This window comes from Cryptomeria japonica, chromosome 7 (assembly GCF_030272615.1).
Source record: "Cryptomeria japonica chromosome 7, Sugi_1.0, whole genome shotgun sequence".
In the NCBI taxonomy this organism is placed as follows: Eukaryota; Viridiplantae; Streptophyta; class Pinopsida; order Cupressales; family Cupressaceae; genus Cryptomeria; species Cryptomeria japonica.
Genome location: NC_081411.1, coordinates 282,356,278 through 282,367,769, shown reverse-complemented (window position 1 = coordinate 282,367,769; position 11,492 = coordinate 282,356,278). Strand labels below are relative to the sequence as shown.

At 36.5% G+C, this 11,492-nt stretch overlaps 1 protein-coding gene across 1 annotated transcript; it reads left to right on the top strand.

Moving 5' to 3' along the window:
- The first annotated feature begins 424 nt into the window (after positions 1-424).
- Positions 425-11,053, top strand: LOC131064374 (pyruvate kinase, cytosolic isozyme). Its single transcript, XM_057998486.2, has 3 exons — positions 425-1,111; positions 9,405-9,866; positions 9,972-11,053. The coding sequence occupies exons 1-3, from the start codon at positions 857-859 to the stop codon at positions 10,782-10,784; spliced, it is 1,530 nt and encodes a 509-aa protein (XP_057854469.2). The 5' UTR covers positions 425-856; the 3' UTR covers positions 10,785-11,053.
- Positions 11,054-11,492: the final 439 nt, after the last annotated feature.

Here is an 11,492-nt window from a genome sequence, read left to right as displayed (position 1 = left end):
CACATCCGTTTTTTTCCAACAACCTACTGCTTGCTTACTCTATATAATTATTTTAACTTAATTCAATATAAAAATTTATTTATTTATGTACTCTTTTCCTCTACAATTTTATTTTTATGCATTAAATAAACAACATTATACCCTTAATTCCATTGTACCTTTCCTTTTAGAGCCATTGTTGACCACATGGAAGCGTAAAGAAAAGAGAGACCAGGTCCCACATCACTACTTCTAAGATTTTTAGGTAATAATGGCGTGCTAATAAAAAACAACGGTTGTTCCACAAAACTCTTGTTCCAACAAGTTTAGTCACGTGTGGACAGAATATTCGCGGAATAAACGGCATAATAAATCGATTCTTCGCGCCCCCGTTTTTAACTCAACTATACAAAGTCCCAACACACACACAGAGAAAAACGAAAATATTAAATATAAAAAAGTATCTTTAGTCAATTGTACTCCATTAACCTCCGTGCAGATTGACCTCAAAACAGCGGCATATATCAAGTCGTTGAAAAGAGCTGCAACATCTTTAAGCCCTTTGTTTCAGTCCACTGTTTTACAAGGGTTTATAAGAGCATAGCAGAAGGGTAGGAAGGTAGGTAGGCGCGTTTAGATCGCAAAATTGTAACGAAATCTTCACAGAGGTAGCTGCAGATCACATCTGTGAATCGAAAAGTAGACCGGCAGCTATAGATCGGCTGTTTTTAGGCCCAAAACTGTAAAGATTTCAGCCCCAAAAGCTCAAAAATAGCAAATCAGACCCGCTTTTCTTTTTTCGCTTCTTCTTATTTGTGATTATAGTCTGGAATTTTGAGCCGCGAGTCGTAAGCCGCAATTTTGAGCCCTTTCTGTAATGGCAAACATTGATATAGAGGGAATTTTGAAGGAGCTTCCCAATGGAAGGATCCCTAAGACGAAGATCGTGTGTACTTTGGGCCCTGCGTCCCGGAGCGTTTCGATGGTTGAGAAACTATTGAAGGCGGGTATGAATGTGGCTAGATTTAATTTTTCTCATGGGACTCATGAGTATCATCAGGAGACGCTCGATCATCTCAGGGAGGCCATGCAGAATACTCAGATTATGTGCGCCGTTATGCTTGACACAAAGGTATGTAAGAAAACCTAGGCTGAAGTTTGTTTGTTTTTTAATTGCTTGCGTGGCTTAGTTTTACAGGTTTTCATCTTTCTGTGAAAATTTCCGTCTTTCAGTTTTCGTTTGTTTTTTCCGTCATTTGTTTGAACGCCTACAGCAGGGGAATTTTATAATTATACATTTTCCATAGCAAACATTGAAAGGCATCATTTTTCTATCTAAATAGTCTTATTTTTCAATAAAAATTGTTCTTGCAATCATTTATATGAGTTGGCAAATCAGGAAAAAATTATATTTTGATTTCTTTTAAATAGTTAAGGTTTACAAACGTTTCCATTTCCATAGCAGTTTGTTTTTGTCGCTTATTTGAGTGTTTCTAAAGCAGTTTAATGTTAAATATCACCATAATTTTAATTACGTGGAAATAGGTTTACAGGCATTGAACTTTCTGTGTAAATTTACCATTTTACAGTCTTCGCTTTTGTTTTTCTTTGGGTAATATTTTGTTTGAGCGGTTAAGGCAGAGGAATATGATAGTTCGTCATTTTGCATTGCTAAAAATTTAAAGCAGCAATTTCTTAAGTTAGGGTGTTGTTAGATTCGTTTCTACAAGTATTGGCTTTGTTTTGCATGGTTTAGGTTTACAAACATTGAGTTGTTAGTGCCGATTTATTATTTTTTTCCCTTTGGAATCCCTTGTCGGACCTGCCAAAGCAGTGGAATACAATATGTTGTAATTTTTGCACGGTTGGAGCTCTCAGGCACTCAGTTTTCTCTGCATACTTGGTATTCACAATCGGATTGGAGCGGTTAATGCAGAGGATTTTGCAAACAACCATTTTTTTAGATCTTGAATTTATCAAGATTTAAGTATTCTCTGCAGATTTTTTTGGGTAAAGTGCTTTATTTCAGTGTCAGAAGCAGTGAAATTTAGTAGTTTGTCAGGTTTGCGGGGTTAAAAATTTGAGCTGTTGAACTCTTTTTTGCAGATTTGCTTTCTATTATGTTTTTTTATAGGTTTTTAGGCATTCTATTTTCTCGTGCAAATTTTCTCATTTGTTTTTGTAGTAGTTTGTTTGAAGCTTGAACATCTAAAGACAGGACCTTACTGTCTTTTTTCTCTTTGTATGTTTATAGCTCTCAACTTCAAGGTACTCAATTTGCTCTGCAGGTTTGCTTTTTTCTGTTTTCTTTTCTTTTTCAGTTTTTCAGAGGAGCTAAAGCAGAGGAATGTTCTGTTTTGTTCTGCATTATTGAAATCTTCAAGCACTCAATTTTCTTTCCTGATTTGCTTTCTTTTTTTAGCTATTTTAAAAGTTTTTGAAGGGCCAAAATAAGAAATTTACTTGTATTTTCTTACATTTTTTAATCATTCAATTTTCTATTGAGATTTGCCTTATTTTCATTCGTTTTTATGGCAGTTCGTTTGGGAAGGTGTAGCAGGGGAAATAACCATTTTCTCTTTTTGGGATGGTTAAAACTTTCAAGAATTCCATTTGTTCTATGGATTTGCTTTTTTTGTTTTCATTTGTTGTTGCAATGTTTTGTTTTGGCACCCAACATAGAGGAATGTACTGTTTTCTCATTTTTTTGCATGGTTAAAGCCTTCAATCAATTAATTTTCTTTGCAGATTTTCTTATTTATCTGTTAGTTTGTTTTTGTAATCATTTGTTAAACAGGACATGCAAATGTACCTTTCTTATGATTTGGTTTTACATGTGCTCTTCATTTAAGTTTTAATTTGATTCTCAAGTATTTGTTTTAGTGGTTAAAGGATTATGATTTAGTGTCGTTTATATTTTTGCATGGTTAAACTTATCATGCAATAAACATTTTTGCTGAGCTGTTATTATCACTTTTTTTGTTTGAGTGGCTAATGGAGAGGAGTTTAACTTTTTTGTTTGATTGGAAGATAAACATCCCAAACCTTTTTAAATTTTATGTACCTGTTGGTATTTGACCTCATTCAGCTTCATGTCAAGGACTGAGGGGTATCCACTCTTGGAGAAATGCCTGGGACTCAAACCTGGCTTCATTCCTTGTAATGTTGGATCTTTTCACTTGGCAAGAACTTATCCCTGGTAGGTTCTTTCTGAGGCAATCATTCTTACAAGTAGTCCAATGAACACTTGATGACTTTAGTATTTTTCATTTTTTGCATAGGGAGACTTTTCATTCAATCAGGTTTGTTGCAGAAATCTGCTTTTTAGTTTCTTTTGCATTTTTTACAATCATGTGGTTGAGACTCTAAAGCAGACGAAACTAGTCCTTTGTCACTGTTTGAGCAGATAAAATTTTTGAGCATTCAGTTTTTTTGCAAATTTGTTCCTTTTTTGGTTTTGTTTATCTCTGGATAGCAGTAGAGGTGAAATTAGGGGATTTCAATTGTTTGACTAGGTCTAATATCTTGTGGAGTCCATTGCCTGTTTAGGCTATCTACGTGTTTTCATGTAGGAGTCACGAGTCATGGTTTTTGAATGTAAGCTTGAAACCATTTAGCATTGTGAATTTTAGAGGCTGTGGTTATTATACATTTAAATTCAAAGATAATGGTTCATCCCCCGCCATCTGTTGTGACAGGTCAATCAGTAAATAGTAAATCTTAAAAGGTTATAATTTAGGAGTGATTGATATGTAAGAGTTGCACTATTTTTATAGGTGTTTCATCTTAATGGATTTCTATGAAGACATTATATTTTTAAAATTGGCTCTAGGTGCTATCAAGGGTTTTTTGCAGATGGGGTTCTGTTGGAATAATATTCTGTTTAGTTGATCTGTCTTTTTTGCCTTTTATGAAGCTGAATGGAAAAATGAAATTTTCAAATTAGAATATTGGACAAAATTGTAGACTAAGTTGCCAGATTCTGCAAAAAATCCCATGGGTCCTGGTTAGGTTCGCACCAAATACTGGTCCGTTACAAATTCTCCCCAAATTTTGTCAGGGTTCGATTTTGGCCTAGGAAATTCTCTCAGAGGAACCCTGGCCGAATTTTGATGTATTTTGGATGAATTTCAGTGCCAGTGGCAGAACCCAGGACGAATCTGGGTGAAAAAGACATTTTTTAAAAAGTTTTTTGAAGATTTATTTTTGCCTAATTGAGTCTATTCGACCCTCCAACCCTAAATTAGACCACTAAAAAGGTCAAATAGGTAAAACCTATCTCATTTGTTCAGTGATGGCTGATTGTTAATGTTGACATTATTATTTTTGAACATAAACATTGATATGGTGGTGTATTTTGGCATTTTGCTATGTTATTTGCCATTCGGACTAAAAGTCTACAACATTAATATATATGGTGGTGTATTTTGCTATTTATTTGCTGCTGCATATATGTATATATTTTTATTTTTTTATTTCTATATGTTTTTGTACGGGCGAACCCAAAGCGAACCCGAACCCACCCCCCCCCAAAAAAGAAAGAATTTGCGAACCAGAATCTCGAACCAGAATCCGAACCAGAATCCGAACCGGCAACTTAGATTGTAGACAATGGGAACAGACACTCGGGAGCAAATTTGAAATATGTAGGACAAGCAAGGAGAGAAAAAGATGAATAATGTTTTTGGCTTTAGCATTGAAATGGTATTAACAATGAAGATAATTATTTTCAAAGGATAATTTTGCAGTCCCTTAAAAGGAATGTTCCCTGCTTTTTCATGCTGGCCCTAGTTGGCTTCCTTTCCAGCTCAGTCAGTTGTTCTAATGCTTGCATCTCTTTTGTTGAAGCCAATATTTTTATTTACTTGTCCTTCATGTTGAGAAAAATAGTTCATTTTGACGATGAACCCCAAGAGGAAAGTTGTGTAGATTACAGATCTATTAAAATTTCAGCAGCATAATGGCTTGTCAAACCCACTTTTAGAAAGAGGGAAAAGAATAGAAAGAGAGAAAAGAATAGAAACAGAAGAGAGATCAAGCATCAAGAAAGAAACAACACGAGTTATGTGGGGAAAATCCTTTCAGGCTAAAAAACCCCACCCTCAAAACACCACGAAACTCTTGTATTATTCAGCATATAAACATTTACAATACATTTAATTTGTTCCAATATGGGGATCAACACCCATCTCTATTATTTGTTCCTCAACTTGTAACTCAATATGCGATATCTTCTTACTTGGAATCCTGCCACATCTGACAAATGCAAACATACATCCATTGCCATATTATGTGTTACAACTTACAATAATGAACAAACAATAACAAGAGTGGACCATCTCTCATTCATGGTGGAATCTCAGCAGAATTTTGGCAGAGTAACCTTGCTCCAACCTGCACTTCATCTATTAAATAACTATTTCAAAGCTTCAATATATAGTCGAAGGCATTCAGGAAACCATACATAGTTTGGGGATGGCAAGGGGTTGGCGGAGTGGTGGTGGGGGGGCAGTGATGATATAATAAAAATAGAGGTCAATTGAAATCTTCAAGGCAAAATCTGCAATATAACATCTCTGTGAGTGCCCCATGAAAGGCCAACTAGTTTTCATGAAGTTAAAGGTTGTAATCAGTATGTAAAGACATGCGCCATATAGCAAGTGACCCAGCGGGCGTTCCCAACAGAGGTGGCGGAGGTTGTGGAATTGGTGGTGCTGTGGGGGAACGTTTCCCCCAAGTCCCCAAGTCTCAGAAACGTACCCCCCACAAGGGACGTGAGTTTTTTTGGGGGGGATGCATCTCCGTGGAACAATGGTTACAAGCCTTTTTCTTGAAGCTTCAAGACTTTTCTCATGAACTTGGTCATCCAACTTCCACCAGAGGACAAAATTTAAAATAGCAATTGCTGAAGTCTAAAAAATACAACCAACTTCTTACACATTGTTGTAGATATTTTCTTCCGCTGTTTACAATGTCATAGATGCTTCTTATGCATCTTACAATGTAATAAAATGTCATATATTCCCTTTCACTTCATGTCCAATGTCCAATCATGCTATACAATGCTTTCTGTCATGCCCCTCCTAAAGATATGAATCGCAGCCTTATCTAATGATTAAAACCTGGGCGGTGGCAAATAATAATAAGGCCGACATCTAATACTATTCCCTTAGTGATTTTATAATGAGGCTATCTGGGTTTATATTGTCCATGATAGCCGACCTGCTTTGGAAAGGATGAAATAAAATAAAAGAAAAATAAAATTAAACAAGGCTGACAATTTTAGAAAGGTCACCTCTTTTGGGTGAAAGGGTGTTTCAAAAGCTATATATGCAAGTTATGTGGGGAATCAATACATCCATTCCATCTATGGCAGGAGTAGAGCAGACATAAACCTATCAATTGCAGCAGATATGATTATAGCACTACAGAAGACATAAATATATTACCTCAGACTTGAATATGTTTTTAAGCAGATTTGAAAGATAGAATCTGCAGATTGATGAACAGCAGAAACCCTTATATGCAACCAGACTGATCTGAGCAGTGATTAATTAATCTTTGTGAAATGCAGAAATAGTTATTTGACATATTTATATCAGTGTATGCAGATATGAGGGTATGAATTGTAATGTGCTACTATAACATACATGTCTATGCATTTAGTGATATTATGAGCAATTATATGATTTTCAATTTGATCATGCTAGGGGAGGAAAGTGAATGCAAGAAGGGGGAACGGTGAGGGATACCTCACTAGGCAAGCCACCTCATGAGGATGGTTAAGGACTGCATGAGGTCAAGGGGGATAAGGTCCGCCCTTGGGTCTAGGGTCAAGGGTCAGTTTAGGGGCAACCTATTGCAGCTCGCCTTCTATCTCCACATTGAACAATTGTTGAAGTGAATTAATCATAAGAGGTGAGAGGTTGACATGATGGAGGGGAACAGTGTAAAGCCCTCAATAGGTACACTTCCTCATGATGATGGTTAAGGACCATCGGGTAAGGATTGCACAAGGCCACAAAGGATAAGGTCCTGCTGTTGGACCTAGGGTAGAGGATACTTGGGGCATCCCATCATGTCTCCCACTACAACCCTCGTTATGGTTGAGCTTCCATGCCATCATCGAGATTTGTTGTGTAGATCGATATATTTAGGGCAAATTACAAGGTAATCCATAAAAGGGACATTGCCCTTGTTTCTATTACATTTTTCACCTAACAAACAATTTTTTAAGTGTCTCGAAGCTGAAGTTTATTTCACTGCATATGTACCTCCAACATTCTCATGGGCATCCCATTTCATCCTTTCCATGATGTTTGCAAATACACATGAAATAATATTTGAAACAATATAATCCTAAACTCAATTACCACTTTGTTCAATTCGAACTTGCAAGGTGAATAGAACACCGAATCCTAACACTTCCAACAGGTGTCTCTAATTTATTTTTGGATTTCATAGATAGTATTATAGCAGTGTCCCATTTGGGCTTTCTTTCTTTGTTTATATTATGTTTCTTAGTTTTTGTTTTGTAGGTGCCAACCTGTTGAAGGCTAATATGTTTATTTCTTCCCCTTTCTAGTGTTTTTCTTCTATCAAGACAGCTTAAAGATGTACTCAGCTCAATTTTCAAGTCACCTTGGGCTCTGATTTTTTTCCTTTTGACTCTTTGGAAGCCAAAATGTATTAGATGACAAACTAGATTCTTGTAAACCTTTCTGAGCCTTTCCTGGTTTTGTTGATAGCAAATGTCAAGGTCTCTGTCATGTTTACATTACCTTAATCTAGATTACCACTTTGTTCAACTAGGACTTGCAAGGTGAATAACACACCTATTCCTAATGCTTAAACAGGGTTCTCTGATTTATTTTGGGCTTCATGGTTTGTATCATAGCAGTCACATTGGTTATTTGGCTATGAGTTATTTCAGCTGACATTGATTGTATTCACTGAACAATGAATTTTTCATATTTATACACAATATAAGTTATAACTTATTATGAGGTAATTTTGTCAATCACCCATCAGCATGTGAATTTCTCTCTTTACAAACCAGTAAAATATTAGATACTCTATATTCTTGTGTTTTCCACTTCCATGCAAAGATGAATAGAATTATTTTTCCTATAATCACTTGAAATTCATGCAACAGAGGGATTTGTGGTAGTATTTGAGCACTCTATAGATAGTAGATATCTTTACTAATCTATGATATGTCCTTGTATTCATATTCAGTTAAAGGAGTAACAGATACCTTGTTATTTGAGGAACTATAGATCCTGTCCATGTCTCCCTCTCATAGATCGGCATCTTGTCAGTGACTCTGATTTCCAAGAAGCTGTATGATATGAATAAGTAGCCATCTAGAGCTGAATGTCATTTTTTCTTCAGCATTGCAAGATCTTGTGAAGTGGGACAATATACTTGCTTTTAGTTGTGGACCATGAGAATTAAACCTTCTGAAATGAACTCAGTCTCAATTCAGCTGTTTGAAAGGGAGCTGGTAGATGCTGGTTTCACAGCACAAAATAACTGGAATGTATGAGCAAGAAAGAATAAGGTTGATGTTTTGAACTTTCTGGAAATTTTGGCATTGCCGTCTTCATGTGTAATTGCAGAAATATTAACAGTAGAATTCCAAAACTTAAGTATTTGGCTATGTTGCACGGCGATTTTCATGGATGAGGTTCGAATTAAATCGAATTTCAAACTTCTATAAAAAAATCGAATTTAATCGAATTTCCTCTATAAAGCACTGCTATCCGCCTCTAAACACAGCTCAGCTGGTCGTGGGTATTCTTTGTATATGCTTTGTATCTATTGGGTCATGGGTGTCTGCAACTGCTGGGTCGCCCTCGGATTTTCTCCAACAAGGGTTGCTATTCTGATAATTTATTAGAAGTATACATATTTTAAAAAATAAACAAAATTATAGAAGGCGAATTTTATCCGAATTTTTTTTCGAATTTTTCCCTTGTCGAATTTCATCCAAATTTCATGGTTGTCGAATTCGAATTCAAATTCGAACCTTGTGACTTAGGTCTATAGGATGAGAGCTGAAATATTTAATTATCCATCTGGTGCCTGCCAGACTGCGGCTACTTGGATTGCATTCCTTTTATGTTGCCTTGGTAAGGATTTGAATAGTTATCTCCAATTTACGATTCTGTCTTTTAAATGTGCATTTATTTTACCAGTTTTTTAACTTTTTTGAAATAGAAAGGATATGCAGGTAATGATTTAAGGAATTGGAAACAATCAACCTTTTTAAGCCTAGCACAGTGGGTTTAGCTATTTTTCAGTGTCATTGCTTTAAAAATTAGTTTTAAGTTCTAAAAGAAGGTTCTGCAGGCACTTTTGTAGAGTTTCCTGACATTTATTAGGCTTTAAAAGTCTTGATGAGAGTTTATTCTTTCTTGCAGGGACCTGAGATTCGAACTGGTTTCTTGAAGGATGCGAAACCAATCAAACTTAAGGAGGGACAGGAAATCACAATAACAACAGATTATACCATTAAGGGTGATACTAGCACGATTTCCATGAGCTACCAAAAACTTGCAGTAGATTTGAGGCCTGGTAATACAATTTTATGTGCTGATGGCACAATCACTCTTACAGTGTTGACAACCGATAAGACATCTGGCACTGTAAAATGCCGCTGTGAGAATACTGCTGTCCTTGGTGAACGAAAGAATGTTAATCTGCCTGGAGTAGTCGTGGATCTTCCAACGCTTACAGAAAAAGACATCGAGGACATCCTGCAGTGGGGTATACCTAATAAAATTGACATGATTGCTCTTTCCTTTGTTCGCAAGGGTTCAGATCTTGTAAATGTGAGGAAGGTATTGGGAAAACATGCAAAGAATATCATGCTGATGTCAAAGGTATGATCTTGACGGGTTCTGCTTCTTGATTCAATTTTAAAACTTCGTAAGATTCAATTGTTTATCAGGGATTAAATATTTTTTTCTTAATTGTTTTCCGTGCAGGTTGAGAATCAGGAAGGTGTTGTCAATTTTGATGAGATTTTGAAGGAGTCAGATGCATTCATGGTTGCCCGTGGAGATCTTGGTATGGAGATCCCAGTGGAAAAAATATTTTTGGCACAGAAGATGATGATTTACAAATGCAACCTCCTTGGAAAGCCTGTAGTTACTGCCACACAAATGTTGGAATCTATGATTAAGTCTCCTCGTCCAACTCGTGCTGAAGCTACAGATGTGGCCAATGCTGTTCTTGATGGTACCGACTGTGTCATGCTTAGTGGTGAGAGTGCAGCAGGGGCATATCCTGAGTTGGCAGTGAAGATCATGTCTCGCATATGTATAGAAGCTGAATCCTCATTGGACTATAGTTCTATATTCAAAGAACTAATAAGATCCACTCCTCTGCCTATGAGCCCTTTGGAAAGCCTTGCATCATCTGCTGTGCGGACAGCAAACAAAGCTAGGGCAACTCTTATTGTGGTTCTAACCCGTGGTGGTACCACTGCTAAATTGGTAGCAAAGTACAGGCCACCTGTACCTATTCTTTCTGTTGTGGTTCCCATCTTGACAACAGATTCATTTGATTGGACATGCAGTGATGAGACTCCTGCCAGACACAGTCTCATTTACAGAGGATTGGTCCCCCTTCTGGCAGAAGGCTCAGCAAAGGCCACTGATTCTGAATCTACTGAAGTAATTCTGGATGCTGCTCTTAAGACTGCAACTGAAAAAGGCTTATGTAAGAAGGGTGATGCAATTGTGGCCTTACATCGTATAGGGTCTGCCTCTGTTATCAAGATCTGCGAAGTTAAGTGAGTCAAATTCTATGGCAACGGTTTGTGCTTCGGTTCTTCCCAACTTCTGCTTAGGTGGACCGATGCCAATCAGAACTCTTTATTTGAAGTTAAGATGCTAAGTTGGTAGCATCCTACAATTTTTCTTGCTTTTTTTGAGTTTCAGAAATGTACTGATCACTACTACGTTCATTTTGTTATTGCCTTTTTATACCAACATTTTGAAGCTTATGCTAATGTTATCAAGCAATAAATGTGGCAAAATTTTTTGGAATCATAGAACTTCAATTACGAACTGTGGGGTTATTTCTTTTAACTAGTAGTACAGCAAAATGTTTTTTCCATTTTCTGAGATTTTTCACTGTCAGAATTCTTAATTACAGTGTTAGATTGTAATTAGATTTTCATCTCTCTGACATTTCAGCAGTCTGTTGCTTCCGATTGCCCTTAAAGAGAGTTTCTGACTATAGCTCAGTTGTAGAACAATTTATGTTTCTCACCTGCTGTTGAGTTTTTCTGTTCATATGTACTCCAGTTTGTGCTGAATTTAGATTGGAAAAAATGTCATAAATGAAATGTGGAAGTGAGAACCATGGCAGAGCCGTGCAAATGCTAGCACAATATAAAATTTCTACAGATTATGATATTCAGTTAATGTATGTGGCCAAGTGGATCTAGCACAAGGACATTTTTTGTTTATTTGGTTTTGTTAAATGAGATGAGGCTCAGG